This window comes from Canis lupus, chromosome 23, assembly GCF_011100685.1.
Source record: "Canis lupus familiaris isolate Mischka breed German Shepherd chromosome 23, alternate assembly UU_Cfam_GSD_1.0, whole genome shotgun sequence".
In the NCBI taxonomy this organism is placed as follows: domain Eukaryota; kingdom Metazoa; phylum Chordata; class Mammalia; order Carnivora; family Canidae; genus Canis; species Canis lupus.
The window spans coordinates 8,196,580-8,223,211 of record NC_049244.1 but is presented as its reverse complement, the minus strand read 5'-3'; the positions used below and the strand labels follow the sequence as shown (position 1 = coordinate 8,223,211).

The window sequence follows — 26,632 nt, the reverse complement described above, 5'->3', positions numbered from 1 at the left end:
ACCTTCTGAGGAACTGCAAAATTATAGAACAGTTATATCAAACAGATTCTGCTGGTTTAGTTGTCGTCTAGCTGTGGAGAGATTCCAGGTGCTTTCCACTTCACCATCTTCCCAGAATCCTCTCTTCTTTAGTTTTTTGCCACTTGGGTTTACTTTTCTAACAATATAGCATACTTGTGCTTGGTTTTGAACCTATATAAACGAATTCATATGCTATATATTCTATTTTTTTTTATATATTCTATTTTGACTGTTTTCTTTCACCTTATCTTTTTATACCTTATTAATGCTTTTGAATGTAGTTGTAGTTCCATCTACATTCATCACTATATAGTATTCTAATACATATATTAACCATAATTTATTTATATTTATCCATTCTATTAATGAAGGATGTTGGACTGTTTCAAACTTTTAATGCTTATGAGCACTATGGCACATATAAGCATCATTTTCTCTAGGCCATACACCGAGAAGCCAAAGTTTTAGGGTATGCATACTTCAACTTAATATAGTGTTTGCACTAATTTATTCTCCCACTATAGGAATATGAGATTTTTCTTTGCTCTACAATGACACTAACAACTGTGGTGTCAGATGTTTTTGCCTGTCAGCCAATGTAACTTGGCATCCCAATGTTATTTTACAAGCATACCTTGTTTTTTACTCCTTCACCTTACTTAGACTTCACAAATACTGTGTTTTTTAAAAACTGAAGGTCTATTGCAACCCTGCTTTAAACAAGTCTACTAGCACAATTTTTCCAACATTTGCTTCCTTCTTGTCTCTGTCACATTTTCATAACTCTTGCAATATTTCAAAATTTTTCATTATTATTGTATTTCTTTTTTTTTTTTTAATTTTTATTTATTTATGATAGTCACAGAGAGAGAGACAGAGAGAGAGGCAGAGACATAGGCAGGGGGAGAAGCAGGCTCCATGCACTGGGAGCCCGACGTGGGATTCGATCCTGGGTCTCCAGGATCGTGCCCTGGGCCAAAGGCAGGCGCTAAACCGCTGCGCCACCCAGGGATCCCTATTATTGTATTTCTTATGGTGAATCTGTGATTAATGATTTTTTATGTTACTACTGTAATTGTTTTGGGGGCACCTCAAACCAGGCAAACTTAATAAATGTTGTGTTTTAAATGCTCCACCAACCAGCCATTCTCCCATATCTTTCCCTCTCCTTCAGGCCTCCCTATCCCCTGACACACAACAATATTTAAATTAGGCCTTTTTTTCTTTTAAGATTTTACTTATTTTTTCAGGGCGCCTAGGTGGCTCAGTTGGTTAAGCATCTGCCCTTCAGCTCAGGTCATGATCCCGGGGTTCTAGGGTCAAACCCCGCATCAGGCTTCCTGCTCAGCAGACAGCCTGTTTCTCCCTCACCCTCTGCCTGTACTCCCCTTACTGTGAGTGGTCTCTCTCTCTCTCTCAATCTCTGTCAAGTAAATAATTAAAAAAAAAAAAAAGATTTTATTTATTTTTTCATGAGACACACAGAGAGAGAGGCAGAGACATAGGCAGAGGGAGAAGCAAGCTCCATGCAGGAAGCCCAATGTGGGACTTGAACTCGGGACCCCGGGATCACGCCCTGAGCCACCCAGGTGTCCCTAAATTAGGCCAATTAAAAACCCTACAAGAGCCTCTGAGTGTTCATGTGAAAGGAAGAGTCATATAGTCTCTCTCTTTAAATCAAAAGCTAGAAATGATTAAGCTCAATAAGGAAGGCACGTTGAAAGCCAAAGTGGGCAAAAAGCTAGGCCTCTTGTACCAGTTAGGCAAGTTGTGAATGCAAAGGAAAAGTTCTCGAAGAAAATTAAAAATTCTACTCCAGTGAACATACGAATAAGAAAAGCAAAACAGCCTTATTGCTGATATGAAGAAAGTCTTAGTGGTCTGGACAGAAAATGAAACCAGCCATTCCCTTATGCCAAAGCCTAATCCAGAGCAAGACCCTAATTCTCTTCAATGTTAGGAAGGCTGAGAGAGGTGAGGAAGCTGCAGAAGAAAAGCTCAAAGCCGGCAGAGGTTGGTTCATGAGGTTTAAGGAAAGAAGCCACCTCCATAACATAAAAGTGCATGGTGGAGCAGCAAGTGCTGATGTAGAAGCTGTAACAAGTTATCCAGAATATCTAACTAAGTTAATACATGAAAGTAGCTACACTAAACAACAGATTTTCAATGTAGACAAAACATCCTTCTATTGGAAGAAGATGCCATCTTGGACTTTTTTAGCTAGAGAGGTCAATACCTAGCTTCAAAGGACATGCTGACTCTCATGTTTAGGGTTAATGCAACTAGTGACTTTAAGCTGAAACCAATGTTCATTTACCACTCCATAAATTCTAAGGCCCTTAAGAATAATCTACTCTTCCTGTGCTCTGTAAATGGAAGAACAAAGCCTGAATGACAGCACGTCTGTTTACAACATGGGTTTACTAAATATTTTAAGCCCACTGTTGAGATCTATTGCTTAGAAAAAAAAAAAGATCCATTTCAAAATATTACTGCTCACTGGGGTGCCTGGGTGGCTCAGCTGGTTAAACATCCAACTCTTGGTTTTGACTCAAGTCATGATTTCAGGGTCATGAGATCAAGAACCATGTTGGGCTCTGCACTCAGCACAGCATCAACTTTGAGATTCTCTCCCTCTCCCTCTGCCCATATGCACTCACTCTAAAATAAAATCTTTAAAAAAATATTGACAATGACCTGGTAACCTAAGAGCTCTGAAGGAGTCGTACAATGAAATTAATATTGTTTTTATGCCTGCTAACACAGCATCCATTCTGCAGCTCATGGATCAGGGGGTAATTCTGACTTTTAAGTCTTATTACTTGGGATGCCTGGGTGGCTCAGTGGTTGAGCATCTACCTTCAGTTCAGGGCATGATCCTGGGGTCCTGGGATCTAGTCCCATATCAGGCTCCCCATGAAGAGCCTGCTTCTCCCTCTGCCTATGTCTCTGCCTCTTTGTCTCTCATGAATAAATAAATAAAATCTTAAAAAATAAGTCTTATTATTTAATAAACACATTCTATAAGGCTAGTGATTCCTCTACTGGATCTGGGCAAAGTAAACTCAAAATCTTATGGAAAGAATTCACTCTTCAAGATGCCATTAAGAACATTCATGATTCATGAGAAGAGGTCAAAATATCACATTAACAGGAATTTGGAAGAAAGTGATTCCAACCCTCATGGACTTTGAGGGGTTCAAGACTTTAGTGGAGGACATAGCTACAGATGTGGTGTAAATAGCAAGAGAACTAGAATCAGAAGTGGTCCCTGAATATGTGACTGAACTGCTGCAATCTTGTGATAAAACTTGAACAAATGAAGAGTTGCCTCTTATAGATGAGCAAAGAAAGTGTTTTCTAGAGATAGAATCTATTGCTGGTGAAGATGTGTGAAGATTGTTGAAGTGACAACAAAGGATTTAGAATATTACATAAACCTAGTTGATAAAGCAAGATTTAAGAGGACTGACTCCAATCTTTTTTTTTTTTTAAAGCTTTTTCTTTTATTTTTTTATTTTTTTTTTATTTATGATAGTCACAGACAGAGAGAGAGAGGCAGAGACACAGGCAGAGGGAGAAGCAGGCTCCATGCACCGGGAGCCCGATGTGGGATTCGATCCCGGGTCTCCAGGATCACGCCCTAGGCCAAAGGCAGGAGCCAAACCGCTGCGCCACCCAGGGATCCCCTGACTCCAATCTTGAAAGTTGTTCTTTTGTGGGTAAAACAGCACTGCATGCTACAGAGAAATCATTTATAAAAAGAAGAGTCAACTGCTGTAGCAAATGCCATTGTTACTTTATTTTAAGAAACTGCTACAGCCACTTCAGCCATCAGCAGCTACTACCTTGATCAATGAGCAGCCATCAACATGGTGACAAGACCCTATGCCAACAAAAGGATTATGACTCACTGAGATCAGCTCAAAGGATGGTTGGCATGTTTTAGCAATAAAGTATTTTTAATTAAGGTATATATATATATATATATATATTTTTTTTTTTAGAAATACTGCATTGTGCATTAAATAGGCTTTAGCATAGTGTAAATAACTTTTATGCACACTGGGAAACCAACAAATTCATTTGATTTGCCTTAAAGCAATATTGGTTTTACTGTGGTGGTCTGGAATCAAACCCACAGTATCTCCGAGGTATGTCTGTACTAGGCACTTAACTGATTATTAGTAAGGCTGAACGCCTTTTATTACACTTATGTTTTGATGTCTTCATTTGGGAAGTCTTCCCATTTTTTATCTGATTTTTCTTAATGAATTCTTCTAAATTTGAGCCCTACATCCATTATTCATGCTGCAAATATCTTCTCTATTCTGTGGTTTGTCTTTTTGCTTATTAATGATGATTAGCCATTTGCCCCTCTTTCAATAAACAGAAACTGTGAATTTTATTTTATTTTTTTTAAGATTTTATTTATTCATAAGAGACACAGAGAGAGAGGCAGAGACACAGGCAGAGGGAGAAGCAGGCTCCATGCAGGGAACCCGATGTGGGACTCGATCCCAGGACCCCAGGATCATGCCCTGAGCCGAAGGCAGACACTCAACCGCTGAGCCACCCAGGAGTCCCTAGAAGCTGTGAATTTTAAAAGAGCCAAATTTATCAATATTTTCTTTAATGCTAAAGCATTATGTGGCTTCATTAAAATACTTTCTAGGTTGACATGAAGGAAGAAGTGCATCTAAATTATCCTCTAAAGCTGAAGAAGTAAGTTATGGTCTGGGTGATTATCTTCCTCCTGTCAAACACCTGACTGTCCCAGCAGTGTGGGAGGGACCAAGCCAAGGCCTTCTCAGATGAGCAACTTACTCAACAATCCTGCTGTAAGGCCACTCCAGAGTCTCAGCCTGGAGGAGGGGTATTTCACCAGCATAGTCACCTCTGGCAGGCCTCGGAATTTTTTTTTTTTTTTTAAAGTTTTTTTTTTTTTTTTTTTTTTTTTTTTTTATGATAGTCACACAGAGAGAGAGAGAGAGAGAGAGAGAGGCAGAGACATAGGCAGAGGGAGAAGCAGGCTCCATGCACCGGGAGCCCGACGTGGGATTCGATCCCGGGTCTCCAGGATCGCGCCCCGGGCCAAAGGCAGGCGCTAAACCGCTGCGCCACCCAGGGATCCCTGGCAGGCCTCGGACTTACCATATCTTATCCTCTACTGGATCTGGGCAAAGTAAACTGAAAACCTTCTGGAAAGAATTCACTATTCTAGATGCCATTGAGTGGCATAATTAATAAGATATCCTATCTTATCTCTTCGGCTCTAAATCTACCAAATGTGCACTTGCACCTCTCAAATGCCTCCTCCTCACTGGCAAATACCCCAATCACCCCAGGACAGAAGTAGCTCTGTATCACCTCTCTCACCAGATACTAAAGCATATTAATTTATAAACACAGTGCGGTTTCTTGACTACTTTTCCTTCAAAGGAAAGCAAAGACTGCTATGAGAACCCATAGAAGATGACTCCTGGGGGTAAGGAGTGAAAACTGGAAGGTAATGACTAGTGGACAGAGAAAAATGTCTGAGATCAACAATGAAGGATAAATAGTGGAGGGTATCTTGAGAATCAGCAGGGATGTGCCAATATAGGCTGCTTGGCTAGATAGAGTCCAGGCACTAGAAGAGAAAACTGGCTCTGAAAACACAAAAGATAAGTAAGGTAGTTCTACTGACCATTAAATCAAAATAAAAAGAAATACTAATCATTACCTGCAATCTGTACTGAGCCATCTTCTCCAAGAAGAATATTTCCAGCTTTCACATCTCTTTAAGGAAAAAGAAGTTATACATTAAAAAACACCTATTCTTTGGAGTCACATAATTTAAGCAATTGTTTACTGTATTCACACAACACTGGCAATATTTAAATACTCTATTTTACATTAAGGAGAATTAAGGTCAATAGTAAATTTTTTTTTAAATTTAGTCACTTTTACTAGAATCTAAATATTAAAAACAGAAAGTTACAATAACAGATATCTTTTTACTATAAAATTCAGAAAATCCAAGATGATTAAATACTTGACTGGGATACCAGTGGCCAAAGAATGTGACCCTTCATGTAACATCACCTAATTCCACTTTTTGAAATACACTGATTTTTTTTCTACATCCTAATAAATGATCAAAATTTTAAATGGATTAAAAACAGGGACTATTCTCTGCCCAAGGCATAAAAATAGATATAAATTATTCAAACATTCTTTTTATTTTTATTGGTAACTATTCATAATTCAAATAGGGCATGGACACATTCTTGTAATAAAAACCTAAACATCACTGAAAAGCCCTAAGTCCCTTTGACTACCATTCTGAAGCCTAGTATTCTCTTCAAAATTTCAACTATTAACAGTCCAGTCAATAGAATATGTTCTTGTGACATATCTGGGCTCTTCTTCCAACATAAATGGTGTCATGCTATCCAATCAAATCTACAACTTGTTTTTCTCATGCGACAATATGTTAGCAGTATCTGGCAAAATTTAAAACCCCTAAATCTCATGAGTAGCAAATCCACTTCTTAATAACCTAGAGAAACCCCTACATTGTACAAGGAATGCACAAGGAAGCCACTACAGCATTGCTCATAATAATAAACCAAAAATGATAACAACCTAGAAGGCCAACAGCAGCAGAAAGGTTGAACAAATTTTGTTATAGCTATAAAATGCAATAAGGTCAATCAACATGTTATACCCTGGAATACTGTCTAATACACACTACTAAGTGAACAAATCAAGTAAGAGGATAGTGCATTTTGTAGGACATCATTAATGTAAAACACACACACACACATACACACACACACACACACTCTTTCCACATATACCAAATGATAGCAATGAATGGTTCCTTCTTTGGAGAGGAATGGAATTGGAGTCAAGGGAAACAGTGCTTGAATATCTTGTGGAAATACAATCATGTATTTATTTTGTGATTAAAAATAAATATATAATTAAATAAACAAAAGAGAGCCAGTCTTTGAAGCTAGACAAGAAAGAAGAGCAAGGCTAGCTCATGGAGGAAGGCTTTGTCATGAAAAGGAACCAGGTTGTAAAAAGCACAACACTTCATCCTTTCCCTGTGTCTTTAGATATAACCATTCCTGGGGGGAAAAAAAACAACAATGGTTTCACAACTGTGTGTAGCAGGTTCACCAAACTACAGTATACAATACTTTTCCTGAATGCATACTGAAGCATAAGGTAATCATGTTGCTGAGTATTCTTCACTGCTTATAAATCCAAGCAATTTACAGGACATTTCTCCCAGAACTTGACTTAGAGTGGAGGCAGACTAAGTCTACTCTATTAACATAAAGTCTCTGACTCCAGATACTACAAGCAGGAGAAAACTGAGGACCTTCTCTTCCCTTGATGACAAAAACATCCAACTGAGTCAACCATGAACCTTTATATCATTAAGCTTATCTGAACCTTCATATCATTGAGTTTATCTGGAATGACACCGAAAACTCAAAATGTATAGTCAGTTCCTCATTTGTGTTTCTGCAGCACAGTGTTAGCATAGACTACAAAAATACAATTATATTCTTGGAGCTGTCTCTTTCACCATAAGCTAAGATCTGGACCTGTACTTGAACAGATTCCTGTATCACCTGCACTTACTTATTAGCATTATGATTAGTATATAGGAAGCATCCCCCAGATATTCATCAAAAAGATTTAAATAAACAGACACAATCTTCCTCAAATCCTTTTCCAGGGATAAGTGGAATATTAAATTAAATGGATGAATGTATAAATCCAACTAAATACCAAAATAAAACTGGACTATTATTCCCTTCTCACCATCCCAAACCTCAATTCCCACCTCCTAACTCTGTTGCAAATGTTAAGGTTATAAACTAATACACCTGCAGTCAAACAAGACAACCTAACTATTCAGTAACAGGAGATCAGTTAAACTGTGGTGTATCTATATAATGAAATACTATCCATAGGAATGAATATATAAGATAATGTGGAAAAACCACCAAACATATTAATTGAAATAATATTATGTGTGTATATTGCATTGTCTTTTTTATTTTTAAGAAGAGAGAAGAATATGCATATAATGTGTTCATATTGGCATAAAATCTCTCCCAAAGGAGTCACAAGAAAATGGTAAGAAGTGATTCCCTTTACTGCCCTGGTCCCCACCCTGCCCCTGCTGTTGTTTGTGCTTTTGAAGAGTGTTAAATTATGGAAGCCCCTCGGGGCCCTCCCTGTCCCCCAGGACCTCTTATTTATACTAAAGTTCCCTGTTTTTTTTTTTTTTAAAAAAAAGTAATTCCCTTTAGACCAGGGTACTAGAGGTTCAGGAAAGAAAGAAGATTTTTTAAAGAATATCTTATTTTTCTAGAACAGTTTTAGATTTATACAGGAAATGAGAAGATAGTGCAAAGGAGTTTCACCACACTTTACAGTTTCCACTGTTGTTAACATCTTACATTTGTATGGTACTTTTACTACATTTAATGAGAGCAGTACTGATGCATTATTATTAAAGTCCACAATTTACTCAGAATTTTAAAGAGTTTTTTTGTCATTTTTCTGTCCCAGGATTCCATTCAAGATTCTACAGTAAATTTAACTGTCTCCTTAGGTTCCTCTTTTCTGTGACTGTTTTTTGACTTTCCTTGTTTTTGATGACCTTGACAGTTTTGAGGAGTAATGCTCAAATATTTTGTAGGATGTCCCTCTAGTGGAATTCTCCACAGAAGTAAAGTGCTATTTTCATCACATCATTATCAAGAGTACATGGCACCACATGATTTAGAACAGTTGATACTGACAGGACTTATTATACCATTTTGTGCTTTTTCAATTTTTAAGCCACATATATGTATTATCTATTTAAATAATGTTTTATAAGCTTTTGGCTTTCATAAGTGAAGAGACTAATCCATTTTCAGTAGAGCCTGCACTCTGAGTGACTATTTTTCCTGATCAACAACTCAGATAATCAGTTCCTGTTTCCTATTTGAAACCAAAGTACAGCGGTGCCTTGGTGGCTCAGTCGGTTGGTTAAGCATCTGACTCTTGATTTTGGCTCAGGTCATGATCTCAGGATCATGAAATCGAGCACCACATTGGCTTCCACGCTTACAAGGGAGTATGCTTGAGATTCTCTCCCTCTGCCCTTCCTCCACTCACACTTGCACATTCCCCTTCTCTCTAAAATAAATAAATCAATCTTTTTTAAAAAAGAAACAAACAAACCAAAGTGCAATCTGTAGAACAACTTCCAGGAATAAAAGCAAAAGAGAACCACAAAGCTAAATGGCTCACTCACTGGACAATCAAACATACCAGTTTATCTTGGTATACAAGACAACTGATCTTTCAAGGAAAAGATTTGTAACTAAGTATATGCAAATCAATAGAGTCCTTAAGAACCTTTTTTTTTTCCCCTGCCACAAATAATATCAAGTAACTCATCAGTCCCAACAGTTAAATCCACCATCCACTCTTAAATAAGAACAGTGAGTTTTGTTTTTCACAGCTTAATGCCATTTCTCACGTGTCACTATTGCACCAAAGTTACAAATTCCTTGTAAAATGAAAAAGAGTATCACAGACATGCTTGACTATTTCCTTAGTACACAGCACAAGTTACTGCCTGTAACATTTGCATGACTCATCAATATGCAGTTTGTGGAAAACCTGAAAAAGTTCAACACAAGCAATGAATCAAATGAAAGCTGGAAAATACACTAGGTTTAGGTATCTTAAACTGACTAGCCAACATTTCTGTTAGAGCTAAACTCTTTAAAGGGAAAAATATTGGAGTAGGTAGATACAGCGAGAAAAGAAGTCTAATTCAGAAACCTGTTCACCCTAGCTAAAACCTCTGAAGCCTTAAGAGATTCGGCAGGAACACAGTGAAAATGTAGGAAAATTATCTGACTCGATCTACCAGGTTAACACACAAATGGACCTGAAATAAAGATGAGAAGTTGTAAAACCCACCAAAGAGATCCAGCTGCTCCCTAGTAACTCCCAAATCTGCTGAAGTCTCAGTATAGCTGAAAGCTCAGAGTGGTTGCTGCTAACATGTGAAGAGTGGTTCTCAGCCTTGGCTGCATTAGAATCACTTGGAGAGTTTTTAATAGCCCCAATGCCAATGCCTCATCTCTGACCAACTAAATAAATTTCTTGCAATGGATCCAGTAATCAGTATTTAAGTTTCCCAAATGATTCCAATAGGTAGCCAAGGTTGAGAGTCTCTGATTTAAAGTGTGAGATAGAGAAAGCATTCCACAACATGGCGAACTATGCATGGCAAACGGTCTTTCATCACTACTGCCCAGGACTTTGGTGCAAAACCCACCATTCCCCTGCTACAAAGAAGTACTGGATAAATTAGGAAGGGAAACTGTCACATCGCTGAACATGAAATAAAGAAAAGGAAATCCTCAAGTTTCAGAAATGAAAGGGACACTTAAGAGCTGGAGCAGTAAGCCTTGGGAGAGAGAAGATATACTGCCCCAAATGGCTAGGAAGCTCAAGTTTTAAAACTCACCTGCCTAAACAGAAAACATGGCACTCGACTAGTTTAAGGTTGAGAGTAGAACTGAGACCCTTTCATAAAACCGTGACCCTAAAAAGAATGAGCCACAGTGAAAGATATGTTTAGTAAAAGTAAGCTAGTATGGCCATATTAAAATAAGATGTAATTGGGGAACCTGTTAAGCATCTGCCTTCAGCTCAAGTCATGAGCCCAGAGTCCCAGGATTGAGCCCTGCATTGAGCTCATGGGGCTCCCTGCTCAGTGGGAAGTCTCCTCCGTTTGCCCCTCACCCCACCCATGCTCTCTCTCTCTTTCTTAAGTAAATAAATAAAACCTAATTTTTTTTAAAAAAAAGATATAATTGTCTTTAATATAAAAGCATTTCTAGGAATGAAAAAAGCCATTATATAATTTTTAAAATAGGAATAATTCACCAGGAAGATAAGAATCCTGAAGGGGTCATTGGATTGCAGGGTTCCTTCTCACTAACCTCTGGCTTCCACTGTTCTGATAGGAAGTCAGCTCTCAATCATACACTGCTATTGATTTAGCTTGTTCTGTTCAGGCTGCTATAACAAAAATACCACAGACTGGGTGGCTTAAACAACCAACATTTATTTGTTGCAGTTCTGAGGGCTGGGAAGTCCAAGATCTAGACAGTGGCAGATTTGCTATCTGAAGGTCTACTTCCTGGTTCATAGGTGTAGGAGTGCTGACAATACTGACTCTATCTTTGGCCCTCCATTTTTGTCCAGATCTGCACAATGACCTCCCTTGGGGCCACATCCTCCAAGTTAATACATCCCCTTACCGGATGTGGGAAGGATCATTCTGATCTTCCCTAAAGTGACACACACAGTACCACACACAGTGGTACCATTTTAGATAACTATCCTTTGATATCACTCCTATGCTCCTCACACTATAAAAACTGTGAGTTAAGATTTGGACTGGATGAAGAATGGGGGCAGAGAATAGCTGCATAGCTGCCTGGATTGTCAGTCCATGGAATCCCCCTAATCAGTAAGTTACCCTGAATAAAACTGTACACAGTGTAGAGCAGTCTGTGTAGTTTTCAGGTCTCAGAACACCTTCTCAGTGTGGAGGATACATTACTGACCCTCCTCTACCTTCTAAAAATATGTGACCATCTTTTCACTATGTCTTCACATGGCAGATGGAGCAAGGGAGTTTTCTGGGGTCTCTTTTATAAGGACAGTCACATTTATGAGGCACATTTATGTGCCACCCTTATGACTTATCCCCTTCCAAAGGCCCCCACCTAACACCATCACAATGGGGATTAGGTTTCAACATATGAATTCTGAGGAGACATAAACATTCAGTCTTTCTCACACCCCCTACAGGAGTTGTTTTCCAAATCTTGCATCTTTCAAGATCCTCTGTGTTTAGGCTTTAACAGTGTAACTATAGTGTGTCTACTCAGATCTCTCTGTATTTGTCTTCATCACCGTTCAGGATTTGGAAGTTTTGGAAGCCATTATTCCTTCCAGTATTTTTACTGGCTCTTTTACTCATTTAACTAAATGAGAGCTGATATATATATATATATATATATTGTGTTTGTTTTTTCAAAGTAGATGTTATGGTCATATGAAACTGAGCAGACTGAATTTCTGCCTAAACTTGATGTGAATCTATTCATTGCTTTCTAAAAAAAGACAGTGACATTAATGTGTATTTTGGGTTAATTTCCTTTAACTATACAAAATCTGTATATGTAAAGTTTTAGGATAAAGCATGTACTTTTATCTGTGTTCTGAAGTAAAAATTTTGATTTTTTAAAAATTTATTTATTTATGATAGTCACAGAGAGAGAGAGAGAGAGAGAGGGGCAGAGACAAAGGCAGAGGGAGAAGCAGGCTCCATACACCGGGAGTCCAACGTGGGATTCGATCCCGGGTCTCCAGGATCATGCCCTGGGCCAAAGGCAGGCGCCAAACCACTGCGCCACCCAGGGATCCCAAAATTTTGATTTTTAAAATGGGGACCGGATTAAAAGATGACAACAAAGAGTATATTTAAAGAAGTAACCCCAGTGACAGATCTAAATTCTACTGAATTAGTAACAAAAAAAAAAAATTCAACTAAAAAAAAAAAAACCAATTATACCAAGCTGCATGGATTAGCACAATCTTTATTTCCTAGCAGATTTTAGAAGCATACTGCCTAAATTTGGGACCCAACTATGTCACTAGGTGGGTGACTTTGGCTAATTACTTACTACTCTTTGCGTTGGTTTCCTCATCTGTAAAATGGGGATGAGAGAGTACCTACCTCATAAAATAACTGTAAAGATTAAATAGGGTAACATACACGTTGCACTTAGAATACTATACAGCACATGGGTTTCAGTGTATGCTTATTATCTACACCAGAGGTGATCAAACATTTTCTTAAAGGACCAGAGAATAAATATTTTAGGCTTTGTGGGCCAGATGTTCTCTGTCACCGTTACTTTGTTTTTATGCTAAAGTAGACACAATCTGTAAATGAAAGGGCATGGCTGTTCTGTTGTGGCTTTTACAAAAAACAGACATCGGGCTGGATTTAACTGGTGGGCTATAGTTTGTCAATCCTTGATCTACATGGCTGCAGGAGATTGGTATTTTTCTCTCATAGAGTAGTTTGGCATAAGTGACCTCAGTCCAGTATAGTGAACCCACAGAATCAGGGATGCAGGCTCCTTCTATTTCATTGTTCTACCATCTCTAAGTTCTTGCTACATTATTATCCAAGATGGCTTATCACCACATCCACATTTCATGGGAGGAAGGGGAAAATAGAGATTATGCCACTTTCTATAAGTGGCGGTTCTCAGGACATCTGGCAATGTCTGGAGACATCTTTGGTTCTCACATTGGGTTGAGGGGGGTGCTCTTGGCATATAAGCCAGGAATGTTGCTAAATATATCCTACAATGCACAGGAGCATTGTTCAGTCCAAATGTCAGCAGGACTGGGGATTGACAAAACCTGTTAAGGGAACAACTCTGAAGTATTATACACTTTTTTTCTCCTTATAGTAGCTAGAAACCAATTCATACAGTTGTATCTGGCTCTCATGGGAGGCTACAAAATGTTGCATTTCTTCTGGATGATCATATGCCTGGTAAAAATGTCATGTTTTTATAATTCAAAAAGAAGAAATACACTGGGAACCAATTAAAAGTTTCTGGCACATCTTTTTTTTCTGAAGATTGCTTGATGAACATGAAATCAGAACTAAGGTACTAAATGAATTATGTTCATTGCTAGTATCAAGGTATTTATCCATAGGGGTACCACAACCCAGCGGATGGGAATCCTGTTTTTCACGGCTCCTTTTCCTCTTGACAATAAAGGAAATACATTCCCAAATGTTTACTCTTTGGTCATACCCTTTTCTGTCATCTGTTAACACATTATTTTAATTAGAGACGAAATGACTGGATACAATTTGAGATGAAAAATCGTATTGTCTGAAGAATATGCCTTCAATGTTTCCAAGATTTCTAGTTTATTCATTACTTGTTAGTCAATTGTTCTCCTTCATAACCATAGAGAGAGATCATGTTTCTCTGTGAAAATGTAAGCTGGTTGAAAAATGTAGACAACAAACATTATTCATTTTTTCCTAGAGTAAGATACTTCTATAAATGGGCTGATTTCACTGGTATACATTTTAATTTCTTTAAAATGGTGCTATTCTCAGAATAACCTAATTAAAAATGTGTGTGTGTGTGTGTGTGTGTAGGAAATACCTTGCTTTTATTCCCTCCACATTATGATCATTCCTTAAAACCTCAGTTTTAGAACTTGATAGTTGTCTGATCTATAATCAGATACTTTTCCAGGCCTTTGCTTATCGATTTACTGAAGGATTAGGGTTAAGTAGGTGGTTTTTTTTTTTTTTTAGAAAGGTATAACTGGGCAGCTCTGGTGGCTCAGCGGTTTAGCTCAGGATCCCGCCTTCAGTCCACGGCATGATCCTGGAGACCCGGGATCGAGTCCCGCGTCAGGCTCCCTGCATGGAGCCAGCTCCTCCCTCTACCTGCGTCTCTGCCTCTCTCTCTCTCTCTCTCTGTCTCTCATGAATAAATAAAATCTTTAAAAAAAAAAAGGTATAACTGACAAAATTGTAAAATATTTAAAGTATACAATGTGATGGTCTGATATATATATACACTGGGAAAGGATTCTCCCCACCAAATTAACACATCTATCGCCTCTCTTATTTACTTTTTTTTTTATGAGAACATTTAAGTTCTACTCTCTTAGCAGAATTTATTCATAACCGAGTTTACACCCTTTCACCAATTGCTCATTCCCTTGACCACCACCCCCCCAGTCCATGGTAACCACTTTTCTACTATCTGTTTCTATGAATTCAACTTTTTATTTTTATTTTTTTTAAGATTCTACTAATAAGCGATACCATGCAGTATTTGTCATTCTCTGTCTGGCTTACTTCTCTTAGGATAATGCCTTCCAGGTTCATCTGTATTGTCAAAAAAACTACAAGATTTCCTTCTTTCTTTTATGGCTGAATAATAATCCACATCTTTATCCATTCATCCACTGATGGACACTTAGGTCGTTTTCATAGCTTCGCTCTGAGACACTGATTTCACACTTCCTTTGAGTATATACCCAGAAGTGGAATTGCTGGATCATATGGTAATTCTATTTTTAATTTTTTTGAGGAACTTCCACACAGTTTCCCATAATGGCTATAGTAGTTTATGTTGCTATCACTGATATAAGAAAGCTCCCTTTTCTCCACATCCTCATCCAGGATCTGTTATCTCCTGTCTTCTTGAAAACAAATATCCTAACAGATGTGAGGTACTTTACTGTGGTTCTGACTACATTTCCCCAAGAATTAGGGATATTGAGAACATTTTCTTGTGTACTGGTTTTTGGAAAAATGTCTATTTGAAGTCTTTGCCTATTTTTTGGTTAGCTTATTTGCAGTTTTCTGTCTCTGAGTTATAGAAGTTCCTTGTATATTTTGGATATTAACCCCCATCGGATAATGTGGTTTGCAAATATCTTCTCCTATTGCATAGGCTGCCTTTTCATTTTGTTGATGGTTTTCTTTGCTGTGAAGAAACTTTTTAGTTTGATGCAGTCTCATTTGTTTAATTTTTCTTTTCTTGCCTTTGCTATTTGTATCACATCCAAAAAATCTGTATTTCATGTATTTCTATTCTGATCTTTTTATTTACTTCCTTCTGCTAACTTGGGGCTTAGTTTATTCTTATTTTTCTTTTCTAGTTCCTTAAAGGTAGGTGATTTTTAAGATTACCAATCTTGTGTCTTCCACCTTTTATCTGCCTTGTTTTTAACTGAGCATTTTACGTGATTCCATTTTCCTCTCTTCTCAGCATATCATTTTTTTTTTTAGCGGCTACCCTAGAGTTTGCTATAAACATTTACACTAATCTAAGTCCACTTTTTTTTTCTAAGTCCACTTTTAAAGAGCACTATACAACTTCCCTGAGTTTTATTTTTTATTTATTTTTTAAAGATTTTATTTATTTATGAGAGACACAGAGAGAGAGAGGCAGAGACATAGGCAGAGGGAGAAGCAGGCTCCATGCAGGAAGCTCAATGTGGGACTCGATCCCAGGATTCTGGGATCACTCCCTGAGCCCAAGGCAGATAGATGCTCAACTGCTGAGCCACCCAGGTATCCCACCTGAGTTTTCTTTTAATCTCACATATCCTAGATATATCAACAGGAATAGATGACACACAAAAACAAAAACAGCCGCCAGAAAACCCTCTAAGCCTGCTCTCTGTGGCAAAAGGAGCAGGAAAGGGGCAACCTAGCACAAATTTAGCAAAGGATCCTATAGCTGGGGTTGCAGGCTGGCCCACAATGCCAAGAACCAGAGGCTTAAATGAAGAACCGAATGGGAAACTCCACCTCCCACCCACATACACTGCAACAGGTTAGGCCCATACTAATCACACCAGCAGCACCAAGAGCCCAGCCAGCATCTCCTAACCCTCTACCCAGCTGCACACAGCAACCCAGGCTCAGTACTTCCTGGTCCTCCACACAGTGGCAAAGGCAACCCAGGCCCAGCTGTCTCCCAACTCCCTACTCAGTAGAGAAAGGTGGCTTAGGCAAATGCTTTCATCCCCCCAGATAATACCATAAGAGAATGAATGACAGCCCCACTGGCACCAAGTAGCCTGGCCCACAAAAGTGCTCCCAGACCCACAGGTACAGCATCTATCTCTTAGCAGCACCAGGCCTGGGGAGGTGCACTTTTGCTCTCAAGGATTATCAGCAGGGATTGAGCAGAGAACCCCAGGAGTGCCAAATAAACAAAACAAACCAGAACAGCACTGTAAGGGCTCTAAAAGTCAAACTATCACTGGAACTACAGCCCACTAAAATCAACCAAGACTTACATACTAAACCAAACAGGATAAATACCTACTAAAATATATATTTAAATGAGATCAAGAGTCTCCTAATACAATATCCAAAATATTCAGGATACAATTTAAAAACCACTTATCATACCAAGAACCAAGAAGAACTTTAATAAGAGAAGACCACTAACTGACATCAACACCGAAATGAATCAGATCTTGGAATTATCTGACAAGAATTTTAAAGCAGCCATTATAAAAATGCTTTAACATGTAATATGTGATTATCAAAACATGAGAAACAAAATCTCAGCAAAGAAATAAAAGCTATAAAAAAGAACCAAATTATCTAAACTATTACAATAACTGAAATAAAAACTCAGTGGATTCTGGAGCAGAATACAGAGGACAGAATCAGAACTTGAAAACAAATCAAGAAAATTTACTCAATCTGAACAGAGAAAAAAAAATGACAAAAATTGAGCTGAGCTTCAGGGCTTACAGTAACAATAGCAGAACAGGTAACATTTACATGATCAAGGTCCCAGAAAAAGAGGAGGAAAAAATGGCAGAAAAAGTACCCAAAAACACAATGGCTGAAAACTGCCCAGATTTGGTGAAAGGCGAAATCCTACAAATTTGAGAAGTTTGGGAAACCCACACAGAATATACCTGAGGAAATTCACACCAAGACATCATAATTAAACTTGAGAAAACCAAAGACAGAAAAAATCTCGAAAGCAGTCATAGAAAAGTAACAGTTAGAACACCAATTCAACGACAGACTTTTCATCTGAAACCCTAGAAGCCAGAATTAAGTGGTACAGCATCTTTCAACTGCTGAGAGAAAAGCACTGTCAATAGCAAATTCTTATATTCGGTGAGAATATCCTTCAGAATGACTGAAAAAACTGTCTGATATGAAGGAAAACCAAATCCAGGGATTAAACAGATTGAATAACATAGAATCCATCACCATTTGAATTCTTGTTATCTATATCCAGGGACTGAATAGATAGAGACAGCCAGGAATACCTGGACCATGAAATGATAACATAGCTTTTTACATTAAAAAAGAAAAAAAGTGCCTTAATAAAAAGTTATTTTACAAAGAGCTTGTAATAATTTGAGAAAATACCCAAGGTCAAAACAAAACAAAATAAAACAAAAACAATAAAAGCAACTGACAACATTATGCATACAGTTTTGTTTTATATATTTCTGACAGGAAATTATGAATTTTTCCTGTTTTTTGTATTTTCCAATTTGACTCAAGTATTTATTACTTTTTAAATATTTGCTAGCTGTGTAACTGAACCCTAACCACTTTGAAGAATGGGCTCAAGGAAATGATATAGCACAACTACTCCTGCAGTTTCCAAAAAAGAACAGTGTTGTCTTTTACATACCTGTGAATCTGTCCATTTTTATGCAGGTATTCCAACCCTTCCAGCACTTCTTTGAGTATTGTGGCAATGGTAGGTTCATCTAGGACTCCACTTTTGTGCTCCCCCTTTGCCACAATGTGCTTAATAATATCTAGAACAGAACCTGAAAACAGAAGACAAAATTTGCCATAAATTTTTGACTCAATATAATTCAGAGCCATTTTGAAATCAAACCACATGTAAGCCTTTTCATAAATTTAATTGTGTAGGAAAGGAAAAAATGGCAAATACAAGGAAATGCAGAAGTTTAAAGTTAATAATTTATTTTCTAAAACAGGAAGCAGCCTAACATCCAATTGCAGTGTAACACCAGCATTTCCTTTAGACTTTTTTTTTTTTTTTTTAGATTTTTATTTATTTATTCATGAGAGACACCAAGAGAGAGAGGCAGAGACATAGGCAGAGGGAGAAGCAGGCTCCACAAAGGGAGCCCGATGTGGGACTCGATCCCGGAACTCCAGGATCATGCCCTGAGCCAAAGGCAGACAGACGTTCAACCACTGAGCCACCCAAGTGTCCCTCCTTTAGATTTTTAAAGTAAGAATTTGGAAAAAGTAGTAGAGGATTTTTAACCACATCTGAAGAATACCTAAGTAAACTACACCCATCAATAACACTTTAGTATATGATACCACAAAGTAATTTAGGTTTCCAACACTGGATCAGATTATGCAACATTCTACAAATAAACATAAAAATACAACTACAACACAGGTCAAATTACAGAAGAAATGCTTGGCAGGAAAAAGATCACATGTACATGCAAACTAACTTAAGGGTTAAAATTATTCTTCAGGTTAATAATAATAAAATAGGTGAAGAAAAACATGAAAAGAATAAAAATGGCAGTTCTCTTTCAATAACAGCCCAGATGTATCATACATCACTCCCATTCTTCCCCAATCAGAAATAATGCTCCGACTAAAAATCGGGACAAAGAGAGGGAATAGACACCTATGCAATAATTAAAATCATAGAATGTTGACTCCCATAACTAATTATTATAATCAAAACAAGTTTGCTAGAGATTCGGAAGATGTCTGGCAGAACAATGGCTCATAAAGATCACAAATCAAAACACAAACCAAAACACTGAAATTGTGCCAAGAAGTAGAATATAACATAAAGGGCACAGAAAGGATTGGAGTTCCATTTCTTGGCATAAGATCTCAATGATCAAGACTAAAGCTAAAACACACACTTGTTGAAAACTTGCCCTAGTAGGTGCTTTTATTTCGTACTTACAAGAAAAAATGTACTTCCAAATAGATGGAAAGAAGGATCTAGATGGAATCCTTCCAAATATACACATTTACTTCAGATCTCATTTGAAATCCACTAACTTGATAAACTTGATTTTTAAAAAAGGCATAAATCCAGGATGAAAATGAAAAACAAAGAAGATAAAGAAGAGAGACGGACAATCATCTTTTGGAGGAAGGAAAACAAAAAGTTAACTGACTAAGCAGAGTAGAGCAATCTGCAACTCCAATGCCTGTGAAGGAGTGCTGCCAACTAGGAAACAATATCCCTATAGAGCACATTCTGCAAGGTCTACCTACGAGGAAGTGAGAGGGGATTAAAGGAAAATGCTGAAAACAAGAAAATTGGTTGAAAGTTCATATATCAAGGAAGAAGATACCCAGATTCCTCCCCCCTCTCTGAAAGCCAGGTCACTGCCACTCCCCAGGTCCTGCAGGAGACAGGCAATTTACTCTCTGGAGATAATGAATCAGGGAGGCTCCACATTCCAAGTGGCATTTTAATATACATTATCACACTTTCCCTCTCTCTATTGCTGGGATTCACAAGACTGTGACTCACATAGGGAGAGCCCTAAAGGAGACATTTTGTTCTGCTTAGTTTAATCAATCACATATTAGTCCCCAAAGCAAAGTGACTATACCAACAGGCCATATGTTTCATTCTTTTGAGAAATCCAGGCCACACAGGAACTGCTTAGCAAGAAGACATTTGTATAAATAAATGCCAACTGAATTACATATTTATAATGTAAAGAGTATCTAAAATAATGCAAAGGGAGACATTCCTAGTAGGAATTAAAAATACAATTTATCTCTTCAACAATTTGGCCATATTATACGCAAGATCTAGATCTAGGTACTATAAAATATGTCAAGATACACATGGTATAACTGCTGACTTTCTGGGAACTTCCAGTCTGGTGTATCAAAAAAAAAAAAAAAAAAAAAAAATGGAGCAACAGAGATGTAGAGCACATAGAAAGTTATTAGAGCTGTATTTTTGAAGAGTTTGAAGCAGGAATTCCTTTTTAAAATCTTAAAAGATTGGGGCAGCCCGGGTGGCTCAGCGGTTTAGCGCCACCTTCAGCCCAGGGCCTGATCTTGGGGACCCAGGATCGAGTCCCCCATCAGGCTCCCTGCATGGAGCCTGCTTCTCCCTCTGCCTGTGCCTCTCTCTGTGTCTGTCATGAATAAATAAATAAAATCTTAAAAAAAAAATCTTAAAAGATTGGTAAATGATTTCACATCATCAGTGATCAATAGAGAAATTAAAGCAGTGCACATCCCCAGTCTATGTCCAGGACAGACATTCTGAATAAGGTATTTAAGAAGTCCCCTTTTTTAAATATACAGTTTCTTTTCCATTTCAGTCTTCCAACAGTATAATTTTTATAGGTGGAGGGATAATTATGTCACAAAGACTTTTATTTTTAACTGAAAATCTTGGTCCTGGAAGGTACACATTTTTTCCCCTATGATTCCTCCAGCATTTTATAGCATCTAAAGTGATGATGGTGCTTACCATCATCTTACCAATTGGTGCTTACCAATTGTCCTTCCTCAATTATCAAAATTACATGGAACTCTTCATATCAACTAAGAAATGTGAAAGTAAAACATGCTAAATAAAAGAAGACTGTAGATTATCACTAGATGATTCAATTAACACATAATAATGAGTAGAAATAATGAAGGAAGGTTATAACAGCACACACAATCTTATGTCCTTGGGCACACAATCTGAAAGAAATATCCTACAGGGAAAATCAGTTCTCAAATTTTAACACATGAAGAGATTAGTTGGCAAAATAGCTAAAAATGCAGATTTCCAGATCTTACAGACCGTCATTCCAAAGATCTAAGGTATTTTACCAATATGTATTTTAACACCCTCGACTCCCTGATAAACACTGTCCATTGATACCTAAGCATTTCTCAGAGTAAAAGAAGACTAGGAAATAAGAGGAAATGGGTACAAATTTGGAAACAAAGCAAAAAGTTAAAATGTAGACACCTATTCTAAAAGTCTATCTGATGTCTGCTTTCCTAGCCTATGGCACAAAACATTTAAAAAGCAATGCAAATCTGTAACTGCCCAAGAAAATTATTACTAAATATTAAAATAATATTGAAAAAGTGGCAAAACAGCTGCTGGTTAAAGACACTTGTTATGTCCCATAATTACAGCTCAAATAACTCAGCTGACATGTTCATTTCCTCAATTTATTTTATTTTTTATTTTGTTTTTTTTTAGAAGAGTTTATTTATTCATGAGACACGGAGAGGCAGAGACAAAGGCAGAGAGAGAAGCAGGCTCCATACAAGGAGCCCAATGTGGGATTCGATCCTGGGACCCCAGGATCATACCCTGAGCCTACGGCAGATGCTCAACCGCTGAGCCACCCAGGCGCCCCTCCTCAATTTGTTTTAATGAAAAAATACTCTTTGAGTCCATAATTAGCTCATTTTGGTTACTAGAATTTCTGCCAAGAAGCTTTAACCAGTACTTAGACACTGGGTTTTACATATTCCTAAGCTGTGGAAGGTATCAAAGGGTACAAAATTTGCTTGGGCTGAGTATTCCATTTCAAACAGACATGCCCCTCCACTGTTGCTTGAACAACCAAAGCTGGTCACTATTATTATCAGATATTTTACCTGGGTCCTGCTTATATCAAAGAAGTTCTCATACTTTTTATGTCTTGGAAAATGACAAAGTTGAGAATGTCCCTAAACAATAAAATGCACTAAGACAGTGAATTTAAATTAGATTTCTGCATTGCCACAATTCATACCTCTGAGTCCTACAGGTAATTCTCTCTCTTCTCCTTTTAAAAGCTTTCTTAATTACTTTGATTTCTAAAACTCTTATATTGTAGTTTGGTGCTAATAAATTGCAGAAATAGCAATTTAGATCAGAACTGCTTCTCATTTCTGAAGATTAACTTCCTATGCTAATAAATTCCAATATTCGACATCAGAGTTTAATTCACACAGGAATATCACAGTTATAAGGAAGCAGTAAGAAATGACTATAATATTGACACACTGAATTAAACTTATTTTAACTATGATGTCCACCTGCTTGATAGGCATTAAGAGTGATAGTTCCAATTTAGTTTACGACTTAATTAGCTTATTAAATTCTACATCAGGGCAGCCCGGGTGGCTCAGCGGTTTAGCACTGCCTTCAGCCCAGGTTGTGGTCCTGGGGACCTGGGATCGAGTCCCACGTCAGGCTCACTGCTTGGAATGGAGCCCGCTTCTCCCTCTGCCTGTGTCTCTACCTCTCTCTCTCTCTCTCTCTCTCTCTCTCTCTCTGCGTTTCTCATGAATAAGTAAATAAAATCTTTAAAAAAATAATAATAATAGGGCAGTCCCGGTGGCACAGCGGTTTGGCGCCACCTGCAGCCTGGGGTGTGATCCTGGAGACCTGGGATCGAGTCCCACGTCGGGCTCCCAACATGGAGCCTGCTTCTCCCTCTGCCTGTGTCTCTGCCTCTCTCTGTGTCTATGAATAAATAAATAAAATCTTAAAATAATAATAATAATAATAAATTCTACATCAGTACAATGTTGCTAAATGAAAAATATGCTTCTGTTTTAAATATTCTGGTGAAAAAAGTTGATGTGAAAGTAGCCTAAACATAATTCTGTTAACTCTGGTTATTTATGTTATTTAATTACTCAAAGGGAGCCCCTGCTTATCAATGATCTTCTCTTCTCACTCTCTTGGCTCTAACTGTAAGCCCCCATCAGTTCACACCACACTACTCCATCCTGCCTCTAGAACCTTCTCTGCGCAGTGTTCCCTCTATCTGGATCACTTCTCACATCTTCCCCTTGATACCACCTCCACCTCCCACTTCACCTGGCTATTTATTATTACCTATTCTTCAGGTCTCAGCTGAACATCACCTCCTGTGTTAAGCCCCACTGCATCCATTCTCCCTCAATAAGGTTCAATTCTGGTACCTGTTCCCATGGCACCTGATACTTCTTCCTGGTCCTCTACAAATTTATAATTATTTAATTGTAACTTTTCTTTATTAGCTATAAGGCCCCTAAGAGCAAGGAACTAACAGTATGATTCACCAACGTACTGGTGATCTGTAAGTATTTGACGAATGGAATTTTAATTGAGCTATAAACCTTGGCACGTTTCTCTGTATTTCAAAAACATTTTAAAGTTCTGCCTAGTTCTAGCTTTTGTTTTCTAAAAAGTGCTTAATATATCTCTTCAGTTTAAATGTTTTCTCACTTCATAACTAAAACAGCAAGACTTCGTTTTCCTAAAACAAAAGATGTCAATTATTTAATATTTTAAAAGGTTCAGATACAAGATTATGTTGACTCATAAAAATATAAGTAAAAAAATAAGTAAAAAAATAAGTAAAAAAATAAAAGAGTTAATGGCTGGAACATGTTTGAAAATTATCCTCCAGGAAATCTGCTGAGTGCCAGGCTAGAAAAATTGGGCACTGTCCCAGGAAACCTAAGACAAGGAGGGGCAGAGAGGTACATTTAAAAGACACCCTGCCCAGCTATATGTCCTGCCTCTTCTAAGATCAGGATATATACTGCCTGAGAGAGAAACAGGGATTCTTTAAAAAAAATACATATTCATTCTGCTTAGGAGTAGCAGAAAGGATAGGCCAGTATACAGGTGTGGATGAAGGAATTAATAAGCAAGACAATGTATTCCTATTCATCAGAGGACTTTTTAGCAAAACATTAAAAACTCTGTATTATATACATTTTTGTAAATTGCAAATAAAGAAAATTATGCTACAGGTGATCAATAACGAAAGATACAGTATTACCTAATATTCCCATATCTGTCCATACTGAAAGAACCATGCTTGACCACCATCTTGAAAGGTGGTTGGTGTTAGCAAGGATTCCAACCATCATATGAACAGGGCCTTTAACAAAGCCATCCAGTTTCTCCAGTGTGTCACTAATGGGATTGAAACAAAAAGGTGATTCTGGCTACACTGAAAAGCATCAAATAACAAGGGATTATTATTAATGGCTAAATTTCTTGTGCATCTACATGTCAGCACAATGATAGATGCCTAACATGTCACTTCATTTACTATACCCCAATACCCTAAAATACAGAAAGGTATCCCCATTTGACAGAAAAGTAATAGTTCAAAGAGTTTAAACAGTTTTGCCCAATGACATAAACCTGCTAAGTAGGAAAGATGGAATTTAATTCTAAAGCCTATGCTCTTTCCTTTATGGCCTCTCTGGGGAAGTAAGGTGTTAAATGAAGTATAATATTATCAATTCTAAAATGGAAAATCATGCTCCCACACAAAATACATATGCAAACAAAACCCAGGCAGCATAGTAATGGGAAGGTTGGGCAGTTCCATCACTCACTGGTCCTCCCAATCTTGCCACAAGATTCAAACCGATGCTTTAGCAAAATGTCTAATTTATTACATGACTTGGGCCTTCGGGCAACCGTAACAAAATGTTCAATCTATACATGACAATGGTCTGCTGTTGGCAATCAGCAATACTTACATTTCATTCTAAGGACTCGATCAGAAACAACTATATAGATATTGCAGCATAAAGCACACCATAATTAATTATGTTAATATTGGGGACCAAAATTTTCTGTGTAGGAGAAAGAGATTCAAGTATAATCTTAAGTTTTAAAAGTCTATAAAGTTAAATTTGAATTGGAAATATTAATTCCAGGGGATCCCTGGGTGGCTCAGCGGTTTAGCGCCTGCCTTTGGCCCAGGGCATGATCCTAGAATCCCGGGATCAAGTCCCGTGTCGGGCTCCCGGTATGGAGCCTGCTTCTCCCTCTGCCTGTGGCTCTGCCTCTCTCTCTCTCTCTCTCTCTCTCATGAACAAATAAATAAAATCTTTAAAACAAAAAAGGAAATATTAATTCCAAATAATAATTTTTAATACACTGTATTTCCAAGTTCTTATCCTAAACATCCCCCCTATGCTCTCTAGATACCTTTTGCCTAACAAAGAACATAACTCGTTAGAGTATTGGCTGATTTTGGGTCTGGGAAAACAATAAATGTGACCCTAGGAAATCCTGAACCAAACATAAAGTAACCAGACTTAATCGATTCATGTCAAGAGGACACAAGAGTAAGCTTAAAGGGAGACCCATTGACAAAATTTTGGACAATCTGAGCATCCAAAACATAGAGTAAAACTGACTGGAAGTCACAAATATATAAAATTCCTTGTGTCGGGCAGCCCGAGTGGCTGAGGGGTTTAGTGCCGCCTTCAGTCCAGGGCCTGATCCTGGAGACCCAGGATGGAGTCTCACATCAGGCTCTCCCTGCATGGAGTCCCGGGATCGAGTCCCACATTGGGCTCTCTGCATGGAGCCTGCCTCTCCCTCTGCCTGTGTCTCTGCCACTCTCTCTCTCTCTCTCTCTGTCTCTCATGAATAAATAAAATCTCTAAAAATTCCTTGTGTCTATATAATGACATTATTAAAAACTGAGAGCCTTATCCAACAGGAAAAAGGAAAAACAAAAAACAACAACAACAACAACAAAAAACCCCTCATTCACCACCACCATTGGTGAATATTAAATCAACTTTTTACTCTGAAAATCAGTACTTAAAAAAAAGAATCAATTATTTATCTTGCATTTTTAGTAGGAATTACAATACAGATTAACCAAAGAATCCCAGTTAAAGAGGTAAAGTTCCAGAAGAATGCTAGTTTATAAATGTAAAAGAATGGATGCCGTAAGAAAAGTCACCATTCTGCAACCCTTGACAGAATAACTGATTCAAACAAGGATTCTGAATGTATGCTAAAATCATTAAATGAAAGACTTAGGTGGGAAACTAGATATAGTGCCAAAATATCACCACCTCACAGATTCTCTGCTAGCTGCAAAGGGAAAAAAAGTCCACCTTTCCATGGTGAGGCCTGGCTGTCAAAACCATACACAATCAAAAAGAATGTCA

At 37.8% G+C, this 26,632-nt stretch overlaps 1 protein-coding gene across 4 annotated transcripts in view; it reads right to left on the bottom strand.

The window, feature by feature from the left end:
• Positions 1-26,632, bottom strand: part of OXSR1 (oxidative stress responsive kinase 1) — a 95,263-nt gene that overhangs the window by 40,584 nt on the left and 28,047 nt on the right. For 3 of the 4 annotated variants that reach the window (XM_038570442.1, XM_038570441.1, XM_038570443.1), the window contains exons 4-5: positions 18,357-18,498; positions 5,747-5,802 (exon numbers count right to left, since the gene is read on the bottom strand). In XM_038570442.1, coding sequence (XP_038426370.1) covers positions 5,747-5,802; positions 18,357-18,498 — 198 coding nt within the window. Of the gene's footprint in view, positions 1-5,746; positions 5,803-18,356; positions 18,499-24,483; positions 24,621-26,632 lie in introns of all 4 variants that reach the window. The other variant, XM_038570444.1, reaches the window with a different exon arrangement.